The sequence below is a fragment of the Pezoporus flaviventris genome, unplaced genomic scaffold (genome assembly GCF_033815535.1).
Source record: "Pezoporus flaviventris isolate CSIRO_AGI_PZ_B2104156 unplaced genomic scaffold, CSIRO_AGI_Pfla_v1 ptg000213l, whole genome shotgun sequence".
NCBI lineage: Eukaryota > Metazoa > Chordata > Aves > Psittaciformes > Psittacidae > Pezoporus > Pezoporus flaviventris.
In genome coordinates, this window is record NW_026892761.1 from 13210636 (window position 1) to 13230668 (window position 20033).

At 46.1% G+C, this 20033-nt stretch overlaps 1 protein-coding gene across 2 annotated transcripts in view; it reads left to right on the top strand.

Annotated features, from left to right (window-relative positions):
- The first annotated feature begins 2238 nt into the window (after nt 1-2238).
- The window catches only part of TRPC4AP (transient receptor potential cation channel subfamily C member 4 associated protein), a 36822-nt gene continuing 19027 nt past the window's right edge, over nt 2239-20033 (top strand). For both annotated transcript variants that reach the window (XM_061441836.1, XM_061441837.1), the window contains exons 1-6: nt 2239-2455; nt 13392-13520; nt 13747-13863; nt 16926-16983; nt 18032-18087; nt 19498-19626. In XM_061441836.1, coding sequence (XP_061297820.1) covers nt 2339-2455; nt 13392-13520; nt 13747-13863; nt 16926-16983; nt 18032-18087; nt 19498-19626 — 606 coding nt within the window. In that variant the 5' untranslated portion in view covers nt 2239-2338. The remainder of the gene's footprint in view (nt 2456-13391; nt 13521-13746; nt 13864-16925; nt 16984-18031; nt 18088-19497; nt 19627-20033) is intronic.

Below are 20033 nucleotides of genomic sequence, written 5' to 3' on the forward strand. Positions count from 1 at the left end.
AGGTGGGGCAGAAAAGTGATGAACTTTCTTCAAGCCTGCTGGGAAGTGAGGAGTTGGAGCAGGCACAAACAAGCTACATTCAGTATCAGAACCAAAGGGCCTTAGAAGGTAAGACCTATCCTTAGCACGGTTGGAGTTGAAAGAACTCATCTCTCCACAGTTACTGTCTTACTGTGAGTAATCAGATGGACCTTGGTTGGTGCTATGGATGGGTGAGTCAGAATAACACAAGACAGCCTTAATTTTGGTTTGTTCCAGTATTTGGGAGCTACTACCATCTTACTAAGACTTTCTTTTCACAAAACCGACTTTCTTAGGCTCCTCTAGTAAGCCTTTTCTGTAAATGGAAAACTGTCATGTTAACAGAACGTAGAGCTTTGTCAGGAACCCAAGATGAGAGGTATGTTAAACACAGATGGGTAGTGGCAGCTTTGAATGGCTTCCAAATGAGGCAGGTCAGGGCTCAGGAGGTCCTACCTCCAGTGCATACTTGTGGCATCTGTCAGAGGCTGGAAAGATACTACGGGCTTTGCTTGGGTGGAGAAAGATAGAAGACAGAACCTAAATTTAGCATGTACTGTTGATGCCATACTTAAAACTGTGGTGGTGTTTTTCTCCACCCCCAGCATCCTGCAAAGCCCGAAACTTCAGGCTGGATTTTCTGAGGTATTTCAAAAGCAATTGTTGGGATGTGGAGAGGCTGTGGGTTGGTGAAAGGTCAAACCAGTGTCTTGTGAAATACTATTTTAATGGAGCTAACAAAGGAAAAAGAAGAAGTCAGACCTTTGTATGAATTGCTGTCAATGGCAAAAAAACCCACCCAATACCAAAAAGCAAAGGGGGCAGTGTGACAGGAGTCCCTAGGAGAAGGGACTGAGAGCAGCCGTTTGTATCTGAGGCAGCATGAGCAGGCAAGTGAGCAGATTGCCATGTGTGCATTTCTTCAGCTGCAGTGCTTAGTGGCTGCGAGCAGCAGTTTATCCAGACAGCAAGTCATCCATTAGCACATCTTGCTTTTTACTATTAAAACTGTGATCATCATCAGGCCCACGCATTATTCATGGTGGGGAGAAGGGCTGGAAGATGGGATGCTGTAAAACTTTCAAGTACATCACCTGAGAGCCATCGCAGCAGCACGGGCTAGAGGGTGCTCTAAAGCATCATGTAAATCACTACTGTCATTCTTGAATTCTGTTGTCCCTTGTACAAAGAAAGGGATAATAAAATGGGATATAAACCAAGATCTGTGTTTTAAGTGATTTTGGGTGCCTACACTGTATGTTCCCTGTTGTCTCACCAGCCACCAGAGCTGGGCTGGCAACAGCAGCCCTAAGCCTCTAGAGCCAGCCAGCAGCAGTGAGGGAGGAGAGTGGCTGCTGGTCACCATTATGTCTTTGGGACTACCATCACCTTTTGGGTCCCTGGGAGCTGCTGCCTGCATGTTAGTCCAGAACTTGGAGCCCAGACCTTATCCCCGTGTGCTGGGCTGCACCCCCAGAGCATGAGCAACAGAGCAGGGAGGGGATCCTGCCCCTCTGCTGTGCTCTGGGGAGAACCCCTTGCAGTCCTGGTCCAGCACTGGGGTAGCAGCACAAGAGGGACCTGGAGCTGCTGGAGCAAGGAAGGAGGCAACGGAGATGCTGCAAGGGCTGGAGCAGCTCTGCTCTGGAGCCAGGCTGAGAGAGCTGGGCTGGGTCAGCCTGGAGAAGAGAAGGCTCCTGAAGGGGAGACCTTAGAGCAGCTCCAGTGCCTAAAGGGGCTGCAGGAAAGCTGGAGAGGGGCTTGGGACAAGGGATGTAGGGACAGGCCAAGGGGAATGGCTTTAACCTGCCAGAGGGGAGACTTGAGATGAGCTCTTAGGCAGAAGCTCTTCCCTGTGAGGGTGCTGAGGCGCTGGCACAGGGTGCCCAGAGAAGCTGTGGCTGCCCCATCCCTGGCAGTGTTCAAGGGCAGGTTGGACCCAGGGGCTTGGAGCAAGCTGCTCTAGTGGAAGGTGTCCGTGCCCGTGGCAGGGGTTGGAGCTGGATGAGCTTTAAGGTCCCTTCCAACACAAACCAGGCTGGGATTCTGTGACCGTGCTCCACAGTGTCTACTCCCCCAGTGCTGTGTTTCCCGCTGGGGTTTATTCCTCCCCGCAGCCATTTACGCCGCGCTGCTCCCCCCGCGCTCCCCTCCCCTTCCCGGCACCCCCGCGCCCACATTGGACTACATTTCCCAGCGTCCCCCGCAGCGCGCAGGGCTCTGCCGGGACTGGGTCCCTGCTCCCGCCCCGTACAAAGCACCTCCCGGAGCGGGGGGGACGCTTCATGTTTGTGTGCGCCCGAGCACCGCGGCGGACATGGCGGAGGCGGCGGGGGGCCCCAGGCCCGGCAGAGCCCGCGCGGCGCCCACCAACATACTGCAGCAGCTGCGGTACGGGCAGCTCAGCGGCTGCGGCCTGACGCGGGGGACGCAGGTACGGGGTGTGGGGGGGCGGCACCTGGGCCGGGCGGGGGAGGCCCGGAGCACGGCGGGGGCTCACCGGGCCCGGCGTGGCGGGGGGCTCCCGCTGGGCTGGCCGAGGCCTGGCGGACCCCCTGCCCTCAGCACACCCCCTGCACGCGGCAGGGCCTGCAGAGCCGCCTGCTCCGGCCCGCGAGGCCCCGCTCCGTCTGGGGTTGGGAGCGGGTGTTTAGCGGCCTCTCGGCGGCGCTGAGCCCCGGCCTGGCGCTGTCAGGCCTCCGCTGGAGCTCGGAGGCCGGGAGGAGCCCGGCGGGGCCTGCTGCCGAACCTGCTTGGAGCCGAGCCTGCTTGGAGCCCAGCCTTTCCTGTGCTGCCCCGCCGCGGTCCTGGCCGAATCCTCCCCCTGCAGCCTGACGTGGTGCGGAGGAGGAGGAGGATGCCCCCGTGCCTTCGTGCCCCTTGTTCCCCTTCCCATCTTTGGTCTCGCTCTAAGAAGGGCTGTGGAGCCGGGCAGGCCTGTGCCATGCTGCGAGAGAGTCGGCCTCCCCTCTTGCTTTGGTTGGAGATAGAGGTTGTGGCTTCCCCCTGAAAAGAAGCTTTGCACATAACCGTGATAACACTGCGTCAGAATTAAGGTGTGTTTGATGGACAGAGGCAACCTGATGATACTAGAGCTCAAGAGGCACTTTAGCTCTGAAATGGGGTAGGTTTTATGTTAATGATTTTACATAAAACTGTTCCAGGTCTGTTTTAAATTTGTCATCTTTCCCAGCTGATGATGCTGGGGAATTACTAAGAAATGAAAACTTGCTACTGAGGCTTGTGCTATCATGTGCTTGTGCTGGCTCTTTTAAGACGCTGATCATGGATAATGGAGTATTCATTTCGTTTTGTGACGAGTAATTGGCATTTGTTTTACAGATTAATTCTGAAATGGTGCAGAGACTTGGAAAGCAAAGTGTGGGATAAAGAACTTGCATTCGGATGGTGATTTATTGAGCTAAAGTATCTTCAGAGAGCTGAAATGGCATTAAAAATGGGTTACCACTCTCTTTAAGTGCTTTTTACTAGTGCAGGCAACAGTATGTTCCTTGATTAGCAAGGAGTGTGAGCAATTGCAAAGGGGGGACTTGGTCAGCATGAATGCCCACACCTCCTTCTGTAGCTGAGGAGGTGAAAAAGCTTTTAGACACTCTTTTGTCCTCACTCTGCTGCTTGCTCAGATAGTTTGACTAAGGCTTAAGAGAGAGCAAACCATTTGCATGAATTTAAACCTGATGAAGTGTCCTTTGAAGGAAGTTATTTCAGTGGAGTTGTTCTGCAGGGCATGCAGACAGAGCAGCATGTTGTCTCGCCAACTCGCCTGTCCACTTCTATGCTCTTTCTCACTCCCCCTACAGCAGCAGCAATTTAAGTCGGATAAACCTGTAGCAGTGTTGTGCACCAACTTGGATCTGTTAGGATGGTACCTCCACTCTTTAGTTTGCTTGAGAAATGCAGTGTGGTCCCCTGTTTTAGTTGGGGGGTTTGTTAAATCTTGGGAATCACTGCCAAAGCAGTGACCAGGCTTTAACAGGAAGTGAGGAAACTTCTGGTTATCTCCTCCTCCTTCTCATAATGCCCAAGTTTGGGATGGGGTTTTCTTGTTGCAAGGGGTTGGTTTGGTTTACTCTATAGATTTCAGTATCAATGTGCTGCTCTCAGAGACTTCAAGCTTGGACACTGAGGGCTCCCAGTGCTTCATAAATGCTGTTTTCAAATCACTTAAACTAAGAGGGAATGACAAGAACTCCCTGAATGATTCTGAACTTAGTAAATGACATGTCTCTGTACTTCTGCCTTGAAGCAGTTTTTTGTTTGTATGTGATCTAAATATAAAACATTTTAATGTAACTTTTAAAGTAGTAGGAGGCAGGTTTGGGTGCTTATCTTTATGAAGTTCTATTTTTGATCAGAAAGTGCACGGTTTTCCTGCAGTTGGCTCCTCAGCAGCGGTACTGTAGCTTGTGCTTCAGTTTATCAACTCACTTGCTCCTGAAAAGCATGAGAACAGATCAGGTTTCCAAGCTGCTGCGTTGGGGTTTAGAACAAGTTGGGAGAATGTCCTTCGGGCTCCGTCTTCCTGTTGTTTGCGAGGAAGTTCTGGGACATACGCTGCATGGACTGCATACACTGCTGGTATTCCAAGAGAAGAAAGCATTTTCAGGCTGTTAATTCAGAGAGATTGGGAAGCATGGTTCCTTGCTGAGGTGCCTGCCAGCTGAGGAGTGTTTTCCCACAATGTTTGTATAATAGAATGGTTTGTGTTGGAAGGGACCTTAAAGCTCATCCAGTTCCAATTCCCCGCCACGGGCAGGGACATCTTCCACTAGAGCAGGTTGCTCCAAGCCCCATGTGGTGACTGTATTTCAGCATCTGATCTCTGGGGGACAGTCAGAACGCTTCTGTGATCAGCAGTGGCATTTGTTCTTAAGCAGGACTTTGTGTACTATTTTTAGGTGAACTCAAGATCAATTTTTGTGTGAAGAAAGCAGAGGGTTATCTCTGAATGGGTTAGGTTCGTTGTTGGCAGACCCATATCTGAAGGTCCCATCAGTCTGATCATACAGGGACATAATAGTATTTTTGACGGCAACAGCCACCTGAATATCTGGCAATTTTGAGGCCAGTTAAAGTCTCCAAACTCTGGATCCTTGTGTGTTCCTGCTGTACTCGCCTACCAGGAGCCAGAGCTTTCTTGCTGATTGGTCTTTTTGCTCTGTTGTTAATAATAATGAGGTTAATGGATAAGGCAGATTTCAGCAGGTATTGCCCTTGCCTGTTCATAGAGGCATTTGAGCCCAGTTGCTTCCCTGCATACAAGCCTCAGTCAGTGATACCAGATTGCAAAACTTTGTGTCAGGGTTTGCCCTGAGTCCAAAGAAAGTGAAAGGAGCTTTTCAGATACTGGTAAGCTAGAACAGACCAACTTTCCAGAAGTGACACACATTTTCTAACAAGGAGAAACACTGCCTGGGACGTGGCTGGTTTGAGTCCCTGTGCTGGCACGGCAGTTCTGTCTGCACACAAGCACTGTAAATAAGACCTGACAGGGTTTATGGTGCCGTTCCTTGAAGGCAACAGAACGTTTTGGCTCGGCTGATCAAGCTCAAATCCCTTTGCAAGACAGCACATACTTCATCTGCTGCAAGCCAACTGTGAAAAGCATGTGTATAACATGAAACCAGAAGATATTTAGGTGCAGCTATGTGAGTCGCTATAGACAGAGCCGTGTAATAGTGGGCTAACCAGTGATGTGTTGGCAAATCAGTGTGCTGCTGGTGCAGACCCAAGAGCGCATCGTCAGTGCTGCTCTCAGGGTTGCCAAGGCTTAGCTGAAACAATCAGAATGGAAAAACAGAGTCCATCTTTCCAGATGTGTTTCATCCCTAGGAATAGATGCTTCCCTTAGCAAGATAGCCCCTATCCACTCTGAAAAACATCTCTGTGGAAGGAAAACATCTGCCTCAGACATGCCGATTTCCAGCTCCCACCACTACAGGTTGTCTGTCTGGAGTAGTTTACTAACTCTAAGGAAATATTTTGGTTTCTAATCAGTTTTGTTCCCTCACACCACTGCCACCAAAAAAGCATTTGAGTATGAATATAATCCACTTGAGTAGTTCTAATTGTGTCTTCACAGGCTTATACTCCTCACTAGAGGACAGCTAGGGAGTATTGAAAACCCTGACATGCTTTTTATGTGACGCGGACCAGAGCTCTGTCATCCATAAGAAACACTCAGAAATGGTTGGACTTCACTGGTCTTATTTTGTTGCGTGAGTGGGAAGAAAACTGTCATAGATGTAATTCCCTGCTATGGCAGGGGGTTGGAACTGAATGAGCTTTAAGGTCCCTTCCACCCCAAACCATTTCATGGTTCCATGATATTCCTTGCCCTTTTGCTTTTTCCTAGATATCCCTGTGGATCTTGCTTTCATTCAAAATGAATTAAAGAAGAGACATAGGGCAGTTCCAAGCAAAAAGCAATCCCTGTGAAGTTAATATAATTTTACATATTCATTGAAGTATTAGTTTCTGAGAGTAAGATCATCAAAGCAAACATTAGTAGCTGTTCCTACTATCTGGTGGATTTTGTAGTGGGTTTTAAGAGCTGCTGGTGTTAAAGATCTGCACTGGAGTTGTTCCACTCTTAGAAGCACTGTAGGGTTTTGGATTCTCATGCCCTGTTCTTTGTCTTGGTAGATGAGCTCTTCTTCGAGGGATGGGGAGTAGAACAGTAGTCCGGGAGTTGTGGGGAAGGTTAGACCTGGCTAGAAGCCACAGCAAGATGTAGGCAAAGTTCACCACCTGGCTTTTGAGTTGGCAGGAGAAATGGTGGTGTGTCCATCCTGGCTTGTGGAGGGTGGAGAAGCGTTGGTTTTGGGAAACTGGATCCATGCTTTGAAGAATCTAGGAGCTGGAGAGAGGCTGGAGATGGGTGCTCTGATTAAGTTGGGAGAAGTCAACATCTCACCACTGGAGTTTCTTTGAACGAAATTGGGATCTCTGACATGCTGCCGTAGGGCCACAAGTTGTTCCTGGATATGCTGTTGTGTTAAACTGGAAACTTGTGTCTGAGGAGGGGTCATTTGCCTTGGTTGAAGGTTTTCTGTGGGAAATTGCATGAGCAAAGGGACAGCTTCACCAGGCTGATGCATGTTTGTTAGCGACTGAAAGGGAGCTGTGATCAAGAGCTGGGCTGGCAGGGCACTCCCCTAACTCTGAATACTCATTCTCCTGGCAGCATGTCAGAGATGGCTTCCTCAGTTATTGCTGAATATTTAATTGCACAAATACTGGTTGCCTGGGTTTTAAAGGTACAGCCTAAAAGGTTGGAAGGAAAGGATATGAAAATGATATAGAGCCCCTGTGCTTGCATCTGTTTCTTGATAATCTCATGCTGCTTTTTCCTTCTAAACATTCAGAATGTTTGAATATATACTTCAGAAGTGGTCATGGGAAATGAGAATGGAAATTCTGGTTTTTTTTTTAATAGCATTTCCAATCTTAACTTACTGCATGATAGGGACTGTAGTGATAGGACAAGGGGTAACGGGTTAAAACTTAAACAGGGGAGGTTTGGATTGGGTATAAGGAGGAAGTTCTTTACTGTGGGGGTGGTGGGGCACTGGAATGTGTTGCCCAAGGAGGTTGTGAATGCTCTGTCCCAGGCGGTGTTCAAGGCCAGGTTGGACAGAGGTAATACGATTTAGTGTGAGATGCCCCTGCCCATGGCGGGGGGTTGGAACTGGATGATCTTAAGGTCCTTTCCATCCCTAATTATTTTATGATGGCAACCAAACCAATGGAATGAAGTAGGATGACAGCAGATGTGTCATAGCTGTGAAGTCTATCGCAGCATGAATCCTTCAGTGCTGTAAAGGGTGATCGGGCACCTGAGTCACTTATTATTTTGCTTTTGAAAGATGACAGAAACCAGGCTCCTGTAGTGAGTGTTCAGCAAGACAGGGAAATGTTTGAAGGGTAAATGTAAACTAGAGACCCAGTTTTGTTAGAAAACTGCTTACTCTGGAGAGCAAAGAGGAGTTTTAGTTCATGGTGTTTCTCCTGCTGCCATGTGCTTATGGGCCTCCAGTTCGTCAGCAACTATGGGAAGACTTGGAGATGTGTCACTGACCACAGCTTGGAATAGTGGTGGAGACAAGGCTGGGAAAATAAGAGGATTACTTTGTAGGGCAATGAAAATCCTCACAATGCAGGAGCACAGAAGGAAAGGCAAATACTCGTTGGAAGGAGAAGGGATTTTGAAGCAATCTTAACTACAGGAGGTCTCAGGTCAGTAACAAATACTTAGTGCTGCTCATAATGCAGTTCTTACCCTGTGGCAGGGGCACAAAGCAGTTGGAAGGATGAGCTGCTTCTGTTGGAGAAGCTGTGCCTGGAGAGTAGTGGTCATGGGCAGGAACATCAGCAACAAATCCCATAGCAAAGTGAGGGGGAGAAAGGAAGGGAGAACTAAGCTGATCCAGGGATGGATTTACGTAGATATTAACATATAACTCAATATACCTCAAGGAAGATTTAAGTATTATAATTAGTTATATTAGATTGTTATGCTAATGGATACTGGGGTGTTCTAAAAGGATTTATAACACAGGAGGATTAAAAATTTAAAAGAAATACTTAGATTTGCATGTAGTTCAGCCCTTCTTATACTTTCAAGAAAAGATTATGCACAAAAGTTGGTTACTTAAACTCTATAGTAGGGAACTATTCCTATGGTGGTCTTTGGAGTCATCTCCAGGGAAATCCTGGAGTCCAGTCCTTCGGGAGACTTTAAGCTCAACATAAGCCACCAGTGTGCACTTAAGCCCAGACCCACCCCCCACCCCCCGTGTGCTCGATTGCAATCTCAGAGGTTGAGGGAGGGGATTCTGCCCTTTGCTGTGCTGTGGGGAGACCCCCCCTGCAGTCCTGATCCAGCTCTGGGGCAACAGCACAAGAGGGACATGATGCTGCTGGAGCAAGGCCAGAGGAGGCCACGGAGATGCTGCGAGGGCTGGAGCAGCTCTGCTCTGGAGCCAGGCTGAGAGAGCTGGGCTGGGTCAGTCTGGAGAAGAGAAGGCTCCTGAAGGGGAGACCTGAGAGCAGCTCCAGTGCCTAAAGGGGCTGCAGGAAAGCTGGAGAGGGGCTTGGGACAAGGGCCTGTAGGGACAGGCCAAGGGGAATGGCTTGAACCTGCCAGAGGGGAGACTGAGATGAGCTCTTAGGCAGAAGCTCTTCCCTATGAGGGTGCTGAGGCGCTGGCCCAGGGTGCCCAGAGAAGCTGTGGCTGCCCCATCCCTGGCAGTGTTCAAGGCCAGGCTGGACACAGGGGCTTGGAGCAAGCTGCTCTAGTGGAAGGTGTCCCTGCCCGTGGCAGGGGTTGGAGCTGGATGAGCTTTAAGGTCTCTTTGAACACAAACTACTCTGGGATTGCAGAGGAACCGCTCTGTCTGCTCCACTCACTGTAATGGCTGGGCTCGATGACACATTTTTAACTCTGTGCTTAAATCCATCAGGAAGCCTTTGATTGCCCTTGCAGCAAATCCACAGTGCTGTGGCTTCAGAAGCACAGCTGGAGCGAGCCAGGATGGGACTAGTCAGGTACCTGATCCCTTGGCTGGTGAACAGCATTCAGTGAAGCGCTGGTGTAAAACTGACATTAATCAGACCACTTTGGCTGGTGACATAGCTTGGGAGCTCTGTGCTGGGCTTGAGCTGGTGTGTGCTGCCTTGTTTCAGAGGCCTGCCTGGAAGGTCTGCTTCTGGAGGGCCACAGCGTGCTGTTCCCCAGGTTTCTCAGTTTGTGATTCAAGACTTGGCTGTGTTACTGCAAACTTCTGCGAAATGACTGTGTGGAGCTTGGTGTTTGTACCAGTTTGGTTGCCGCACTGGGGTGTAGAGAAGTTCTGACGCTGGTCCTTTTGTTTTCCCAGTAATCGGTACTTACTCTGTCATCTGCTAATGCCAGGAATGTGTGATGGTTCCTAACCCCAGCAACCACTGGTTAGATTGGCCTCTGTCTTAATTGATGCCATTTACAGCTGGGCTTTTGCAACCTTCCCTTCTTGCTGGAGAGTATATGACTTCTCAAGCTTCATATGCAAGATTTCAGCTGTTTTATTCAGAACTATTCAGTGAATGAAGAAAATGTGTGAGAAATTGGTGCTGAACCAAAGAATTCTAGCGGGAAAGGGGCCTCCAAAGACCCAGAGCTAATTTTGATGACTCTTCAATAATGTCTGCACAAAAAGAGCAAGAGGGAAAAACCCACTTAGCATATACATGAAAACTGTTCACTACATGCTATTCCAGAAATCAGGAGATGCAGTTTTTAACCAGAATGGTTGTAAAGACAGACAGCTCCATACAATCCAGTTGAATTTTAATCCCTCCACAGAATCTAAAATCTTTGCATTGGCAGATACCACCCCGCCACAATGGAAATATTCAGAGCCAGGCTAGCCTCGTAAATACTGAACAGGGACCACAAGCTGGAGCTTGCAAGGAAACCAAAGGCATGTATTAAATAAGAGAAAGAAGACTTTGTTTTGAAAGCAGTTAAAGGAAGACAAGAGCAAGGAAACATTTGCTTCATTCTGTCAGAATTTCAGTTCTGAAAGGTTCTGCAGATCAGCATAAGTGGCTGCCTTGGGAGTCCAGCACAGGGAGAGGAAGACCAACTGGTACAGGGATGGGAATGGGGATGGATCCTGCCCAAACCAAGAAGCATACATGTGATTAACAAATGCAGTATTAAACCCAGTGCAAGCTTTTACCACTGGTAAAGAGCTTTTGGCTGTTTCTGAGAGCACTTGGATGCTGAATTCTCCATTGTGCTACTGGAAGCAGAGATTGCAGCCCGTGCACGTCATCTTTGCCTGTGGTATCTTGCACATCAGTTGGAGCTGGAGAGTTGGATTCTTTCCCTGGCATTTTGCTGCACATTCTTTGCACTTTACCCAGCAATGAATCCAGTTTCTGCTGCTCGTGGGGCTGTGTGCTTCTGCCACACCTGAAATGGGCAGTGTTGGAGCTCCTCTTCATCTCTGTGCTGGGTGTTACAAGGAGAGATGGAAATTTGTAACGTCAAAGGAGCTGACCCATTGCCCGCGGGACAAACAGTGAGAAGCCCTTTGATTTCTGGGTTTGTCCTGCCTCTGAATGGCCTCCTCAGAAGAAACTGTGTCGTCATTCCCCAGTAGTGATCACTCTCATTCAGAAGTCAAAGCAGCAGAGAGTTAAAAACTAGAGAGTTTTATGTCCCAGGTTTGCTTGTGCTGCTTCAGTCAGCCCCTGTAGCAGGAAAACCCGATACTTCAAGAGTCTTGAAGTTCTCATCAGGAAAAGAGCCTTAGCTATCTGGGAAGCTTAGAGGAAGGGTGAGGACCTAACATTGCCAGTTTGAAGTTTCATGTGCTTGCCCCAGTTTTCTTGTTTTCCTGTATGGTGTCTAGCAACAGAGAAAAGGGGTAAATTCTCAGTCAGAAACTGGAGTATATTTGCATATAATTGTCTAATACGGAATGCAGTGACCTTTTAGAATTGTACACAGAGGTGTATCTGAGGAGGATGTCTTGACTGAAACAATAAGAAGGAAGCTTTCCTGACTGTTAACTATTAACAGTGAACATCTAGGGAGGCTGAAGGGAAACAATACAAGTTAGAAGCGTGACAGCAGGTCGAAGGAAGAGGTCCTGCCCTTCTACTCTGCTCTCGTGAGACCCCGCTTGCAGCACTGTGTGCAGTTCTGGTGTCCTCAACATAAAAAGGACATGGAACTGTTGGAACAAGTCCAGAGGAGGCCACGAGGGTGATCAGGGGCTGGAGCACCTCCTGTATGGAGACAGGCTGAGAAAGTTGGGGCTGTTCAGCCTGGAGAACGCTGCATGGAGACCTCATAGCAGCCTTCCAGTATCTGAAAGGGGCTACAAGGATGCCGGAGAAGGACTCTTCATCAGGGCCTGTAGCAATAGGACAAGGGGTGATGGGTTTGAACTGAAACGGGGGAAGTTTGGGTTAGATCTAAGGAAGAAGTTTTTTACTGTGAGGTGCTGAGGCACTGGCACAGGGTGCCCAGGGAAGTGGTAAATGCTCCATCCCTAGCAGTGCTCAAGGCCAGGTTGCCCGGAGCCTTTTATTACATGGCAGGGGTTTGGAACTGGATGATCCTAAGGTCCTTTCCAACTCAAACCATTCTACAAAGTTAGCCACAGAAAGGCTGGGAGTGAGTTACCCAGAATGAGAGCAGCTTAGAGATTTAGGCCTGGAGTAAAAGAAGCTCCACAACTGTCGCACTGAGATGCGGTCTGGCTGACCTGAGGATTGCAGTTTCCTGGGGGCTTGTTTGTTATCTGGTGGGCATATAAAAATTCTGTCACACCAGCCAGAAATCCTGACCTAACTCTTGGTGCCTGTCTGACCTTTCTGTACAAGGGCAAAGCCCTCTTCTGGGGTTGGCCTAGTTACCTCTGAGGTACTGTTAAAGGAAGGGAGTTAAATGCAGGTCAGCATTGACCGCATGGTGAACTTTAATGAAGAGCTCCGCCTTCACAGCATCTGCTGACAGTAACCTGCAGGAAGTGGTCAAGTTTTCAAACAGCTTTTGTGGGTTCTAAGCAGAATATTGATTAGTTTTGTGCTGCTGTTATTTTTTTTTTTTCTTCCTACGTTTAAAATGTAGTGGTGATTTTTTTTTTAATATATATTTTGGGGAGAAGAGGGAAAATTGGAGAAAGTTTGCACAAATGCAGTAGCAAATATGAAGGGATGGTTGCAGGCTGCTTCCCAGAGGGTAATGCCAATGTCATTCTGCTGATTTGGTTGTTGGCCTTTGTTTATAACCAGACCACAGAGGAAGCTTTTACTGGATCTTTGGTATGTTCTTCTGGAGCCTGCTTGTAAATCTTCATGTTTTGGGCCATTGCTATGACCAGTGATGGCTTCAGGGATTCGGCTGAGGAAATACTCATTACAAGCTGAATGTGATGAGTAATGAAGCCTTTCCATCTTCAGTGTTCTGTCCATCTTAGAGTATCTTGGCAGCATCAAGGCACACTGACCTGTTCAGTGGAGTTCTACCAATGGAGTTAATCAGACACTAATGTGTTCCCATTTTAAAATCTATGATCAATATAAAAATATGGCATGAGATGAAATACTCTCAATGATAACATCTGCTTTAAGCCCCCTCCTGCTCAAAATACTTAGATCATCTGTAAAATTTTTGCAGCTATCAGTTCTGAATAAATGCTGCATGGAAAAAGGTACTGGATTTGTAATGATACTCTGTACAATAAATTACTTTGTGTGATATTCTGATGCTGATGTTTTGGGGAGGTGATAAGGTGGTTTTCCTGGTTATGAAGCATTTGACGCGTGGAAATTCTATTCTTTTGTTGCAGATCACAGAGGCCTTGTTAAAGGAAAGAGATAAACAAGCAAAATGGAGTGGGATTCCCTTGCTGCTGCAGAAGCTGTATCAACATAGCCACCCAAACAGCGATTTCTCCCAGTGCCAAAGCATCTTAAAGGTACTGTCTGCACTGTTCTTCCTGAAAGCTAGGGATTATTTTGTTGTTTCTTTCTTTAAAGTCTACTGTGATCGTGTTTACTGTTTGTATGATAACATCTGTCAGTTGGCTGGTAGATAAGAACTGGGAATGTGTCATTGATCAGTCAGTAGATAACACGGGTAGTTGGAGACATTTGTGTTATACTGATGAACAGTTTTCTCTTTGAACCTTCTTTTGCATACAGGAAATTTCCCCACTTCTTTCAATGGAAGCAGTGGCATCTGTTACAGAAGATAAAAAAGCTGCTCAAGAGTCCACTTTCCCAAATACATACACGTTTGACTTATTTGGAGGAGTCGATGTAAGTGTTTTTTTTCCAACAATATCAAAAGATTTCTCTATGATAGTTGTACCACTGAGAAATCTGCGAGGTCCTTGAGACCTTTGAAGCTTCTAAATAGAAGCTACAAAATGACTTTACCAATTTGATGTTAAGTGTTAGAATTGTGCCTGTTTCTGTTAATCAAAATGTGAAAAGGGTGTATTTTCTGAGGTGTTCCATCATCAAAAGCGAGGTGCTTTTTCTTATATGATACAGAAGACTTGCCTGTTTCTTCAGGCAGTCTGGTTTTAGGGTGAAAAAGGTGAGACCTCTCTGTTCTCAGTGTAAACAGTTTCACGTGCTTTCTAGTTGTGAGATTACTACAGTTGCTACGAGAGCACTGAGCTTTTCCCTTACAACTGAAGGATGTGTGGTGGTTCTTTAAGCACATTAGTGCACTCCTTTAGCCAGGTTGTCTGTGTTTATAGCTGGCATGCAATAAGGACTGCTTCTGTGATGGAAAAGTTTTTAAACAGACCTCCAAGGTTTCTGGAGACCTTTATCTTTATTCAATATTACACAAATACCCATTGCTCAATTGAATGGTGGCAGACTCTGGGATTTCAGCTTTCATTAGACATGTATGATTTGTGTTTTCTAGTAAACGAATTCATAGAATCATAGAATAGTTAGCATTGGAAAGGACCTTAAGATCAAGTTCCAACCCTCCTGCCATGGACAAGGGCACCTCACACTAAACTGATGCCCCCTTTTTAGTCTAACTAAACATTGTCTTTGCTAATTCTCTCTTAGCGTGCCTTTACTTAGGTAAAACTTGTATTTAGGTTATGTTGTTTTGAAATCAGTACTGGTCTAGTCACTGGTATCCTCTCAACTGGTTTTGGTTTGTTTTTTTTAACTTGGGCTGGAGATGGTAAATATCAGCTACGCTTTAATTACCTGGTACTATGGCTAGAGATTTGGCTGACACCAGTGGGTTTAATGTGGTTAAAGGCAGCTGTAGAAGCCTGCTCTATGTGTTTTTAAAAGAGGAGTGTAATCTGCTGGTTCTGTGTATGCCATGTGCTGACTCCACATTGCAGTTGCACTTTGAGCTGTGAAGCACAAGTAACTTTGAAGGACACTAAATCTGCAGTGTGCTCTGTATGTGTAATGTGTGACAGGAGACTCCGCAAGATATTTTGGATTTTGATAGCCTTTACATCAAGAAAGAACAAAAGCACATTTGTGTGTCCTGCCTTTATATGAATACATACAAAATATTACCCAAAAGTACAAACACATGAACTGATACAGGAACATCGTGGACCTTGGATCTGAATTGCAACCGCATTCCAAGACATAAGATCTTGTAACTCCCTTTCTGTTCCTTCTGCCTCTGGTGAGGCCCTGGTGCAGGTTGCCCAGAGAAGTTGTGAGCGTCCCATCCCTGGCAATGTTCAAGGTTGGACAGGGTCTTGTGTGACATGGTCTAGTGGAAGGTGTCCATGGCAGGAGGTTGAATCTGGATGATCTTAAGGTGCTTTCCAACCCAAACCAGTCTGGGATTCCATAAAATGTATATTCCTCTTTTGTTGTGGTTTAAACCCAGCCAGTATCTCAGCACCTCTCAGCCACTCACTCACCTTCCTCTTCCCCCCCCACCAGGGCAGAGCGGGGAGGAGAATCAAATGAATATTGTGATATGAACAGTTTAATAACTAAAATAAAGTAAAATATCCTGATAATAGAAAGAATACCAACAATAATAATAGGAAACAGCAAGAGAAGAAATGAAAGCTCAGAGCACAAGTGCTGCACAATACAATTGTTCAGCACCCACTGACCAATACCCAGCCTGACCCAAGCAGTGATCTGGGCCTTCAAGGTAACTCCCCCCCGTTTCTATACTGGGCATGATATGCTGCAGTATGGGATACCCCTTTGGCTAGTTTGGGTCAGGTGTCCTGTCTCTGCTTCCTCCTGGCTTCTTGTGCCCCTCCTCACTGGCCGAGCATGAAAGAATGAAAAGTCCTTGATCAGGGCAAGTGCTACTGAGCATCAACTGAAACATCAGTGTGTTACCAGCATTGTGCTCAGAGTGAAGCCAAAACACAGCATTGCACCAGCTGCTGGAAAGAAAAACAATTGTTACAGCTGAACCCAAGACATTCTTAAAGTTGCCTGTTTACCTATCAGTGGTTAAAATGAGTAGTGCCTCCAGTGCTATTGGATGTTTGCCTCCATGTCTGGGTAGATGGCTCATTAAAAGACCAAGTTAAATTGGGACAAGTAGAGAGAGTAGGTTGTAAAATAGAAGTATATTCCTAGTTTGCATGACTCAACCCGGTGATGCCTACGTTGCACTTAATGATTTTAAACTGAACTTTAAAGTTAGGGGCTTTTTGCAGTGCTTTCTGCAGAAGTCATCAGTTCCTTCCAGTGGTTAGCTCTCATTTTAAAATAAACTTCTAGAACAGCTGAAGGTCAGTTCTGCATCTGACTGTCTGAACATCTGTCAGAGCCATAGCCCTAGCCTTGGGAAGCTGACTGTTACATTCCCAACATAGAAATGAAGACAACACTTCACCTATGTGTAAACGTGGATGTTCAGCCAACACAAGGTGCATGCACAGAAGCAGTGGCTTGCTCTTTGGTGGTGAGTTTAAAATCTGGAAAAACTAAGTTAAGTTATATCAGGACCAGGAATGTGTTCTGAAGCCCAGCAACACTTAGGGATGCTAAATTCGCATCTCTTGCAGATGATTGCTAAAGGCTTATTATTCTGGGAGATGTGTGACAGCCATCTTTGATGTTACCTGGATGCATGTGAAATTACACTCTTTAAAGGCTCAAATGCTTTAAAACTTGCCAGTGGAAGATTGTCTTATACAACTGTTGTTATTTCTTTAGGGTAAACGCGACTATTTTTTGTCAAGGTAACTTTGCCACCAGTGGGGTTTGACTGTAGAGCTGCCAGTAATCAATCGCCTCTGTGGCCTCAGCTGAGACAGGACTAAGTTTGGATTTATCACTGACAAATGAATTGGTTATTTGTATCTCAATGATTATTCTCTTAATTCTTTATCTTGTTACTACAGCTTTTAGTAGAAATTCTCATGAGACCAACTCTTATCACACAGAAAAAGAAACAGAAAAGTAAGTAAATGGGTGGGTTTTCTTTTTAGTTGTCTTGTGTTCTTTTTCACATAGAAATTCTATTTCTGTGTTCCCATACCAGTGATTTCCTATTCCTAAATGAATCATTGGTTTCTTTGTTCCCTCTGGTACTGATTCATGATGGGATTTAGGATAGTCACCTGTTGCAAAGCACAGCTCAGTGCATTCATGCACTCAGCGTAATGTCCCTCGTCAATCTGCAGTCAGTGGAAACTTTCATTGTTACTGTGGCTATAGCTGCTGTTAACAGTTATTAATAATCCACAAAACATCCTTGATGTAATAGGAGTTACAGAGATTGTGAGATAATGTAAATAATGCTGTTTTCCTGGTCTAGCCATAGTAACCAGTTTCCAGATTGCTGGAAGGAGAGCTTGCAGGTGGGGTGCAGTAGCTTTAGCACAGCTTCTCTGCTGGAGCAGCTTTGGTTTAGTGTTTTCGTTTCTCCTGTCTGTCATTCTGGTTCCCTGAACCCTTCTGAGCAAAGGAAATGTCATGGTATGCTCCATGCCTGGCAGCCAGGGAGCTTCAAAGGTGAAGTAACTTGATGAATTTGAGCTGGAGGCAGCTGTTGTATGTCTGTACTGAAAACATACTTTGAATATTAAAATGCTGGAGTAAATGAGATTGGAAGGTTTGCTATGAAGTCCTGATGCTGTGTGGAGAAAACTCCCTCCATGTTTAACAACTGGAACTAATATGTATCTATAGAGTTTCTCATATTGACAGATTTTGAATTCTGTGATCTATGATATTTTCCTAATGTGTCACTAAGATGTGTCCTAGACCACAAGTACCCTTTGTGGTCCTAGGCAGTGCTATGGGGAGCTTTGGAAGAAACCATATGAAGAGGTCAGGTATAGAGTGTTTCTTTCTGTTTTCCATCCTCCAAAGCATTTCCACTTATGGTCTAAGCTAGAAGTTAAACTGAAATTCTCACTGTTGTATAGCTGTTGATGTCACTATGGTGGATGTTGGTGCTCCTCAGCAGCATGTAGCTATTGAGTGTCTGTGTTCTTCTTTGCAGTAAGCGATGACCTGATCAAGGACTGTTTAAGCATACTGTACAACACATGTATATGTGTAAGTACCACTGCTGTGGAAGTGTGTTTTCTGGGCCACCCTGTAATTTGATGCGTTACTCAAATAATTTCTCTTTTCTTACCACATTATCAAGTTTAAATCCTCTTGTTTGGCTCTTTGTGCCCATGTTTCCATAGGAAAGCCATGTTGTATTCAAACCTCAAATTTGCAGCTGGGAATGGATGCCTGCTAACCCATGCTACAGTTCGTCTAGTTCAGTGATAGTGCTGGCAAAGTGTTTTAAGTTGGATTCTGCAACTCCTTCACATGCTGAATATTCAGTTTGGTTGTTGGCAGATCAGTGTCAGGGAAGATACTTGGTTAAAGGCCTGTTGCAACTCCTTGCCTTTAAAATGTTGAAGCTAAAAGCACATGCCTCGGGTGATGCATATGCAGGGAACATCCTCAGGATTAAGATAATCCCATATTTCATTATGGCACAACCCAGGAAGCACTGTGGAACAGAAACTTAAGTAAAAGGCAGTTACTGGCTTGGAGCTCTTCCAAAGACACCAACTCTGTCTCAAGAGTTGGGAGTCTTAATAGATCATGTTCTCACTGTGTGTGCACATGGGAGCAGGAAGAGAGGGAATACTCTTTTCCTGACTGACACTTTTGCAAACTGTGAATGGCATAATGCTAAGAAACAGGTTTGCAGTGTATAGAATAGCTGGTTTAATTTAGTATAACTATATATATATAAATATTCTCTTGAATGAGAAGTATTCAGGATTACAAAAACGTCAATGCAATATCAAGTGTTCTTAGGCTTATGTGTAAATGTTCAGGACGTATCTAGTTCTGTGAGCACCGGTAATGTGTCAGTTATATATAATAAACAGCTTTGCAAGTGGTAAGGATGTAGTTTTAAGTTATGTTTAATAACAGAGAGGACTGGCTGTGCTTTCAGCAGAGATCAGAGCATGAAAGCTGACCTTAATGAACTCAGTGATGAACCCACCAGTCAGGGAAAGCATGAAGTTGGGTTCATCACTGAGTTCAGTAAGGTCAGTGCTTGATTCTGGTTGCTCTGCCAAGCTGGGAGCGATGCCGACAGGTATCTGGGGTATGCTTACATACCATGGAATGGAGCTGGTTACAGTTTGCATGGGGAACCAGAGGTCTCTCTGAGGTATTTCTATGCATGCAATGTTTCCTTTTGATTCAAGCAAGTAAACAACTGCCTTGAGATGAAGCCTCTCCTCCTGGAGCCTGTTGATTTTGCATGTTAATTTCAGGCAAGGACTGTTTATGGTGTTTTAGTCATCATAAGCACAATGTTTCCTGGCTTCAGGGGTAGCCGATTCAGCAGCACATCATCTGTAAAACTGTCCTGCATGTGCCTGTAACTTGTGACTTCTCAAAGTGGGCTCTGACTTTGGGTCCATGTGTGCATTTGCTCCTCTCTAGACGGAAGGAGTCACAAGGCGATTGGCGGAAAGAAACGACTTTGTGTTGTTCCTATTTACACTGATGACAAACAAAAAGACATTCCTACAAACTGCAACGCTCATTGAAGATATCCTGGGAGTGAAAAAGGTCAGTTGCTGGTTTCTTTCTTTGTATGGCTTTTCAGGCTAGGAAGGACAGCTGTTTCTGAGTTGCTGAAGATAACCCTCTGAGCAGGCATCCTCGCCTCTTAAAGCTTATTTGAAACCTGCATGTTAACAGTGATCATCAGTCACATTTCCTGCAGCAGCCAAGTGATGCATGTGGTCTCGTAATGCTGTTGCAGAGCTTGCAGAGGATGGTGTGGGGTGAGTGTAACCCTGGCAAAACCCTGAATGAAATGTCCACATACATCCTGTGGAGAGGGTCAGACACTGGAAGCTGCTCTGAGGTCTCCACGCAGCTTCTCTTCTCCAGGCTTAACAGCCCCAGTGTTCTCAGCCCGTCTCCATACGGGAGGTGCTCCAGCCCCTGATAAACCTCGTGGCCTCCTCTGG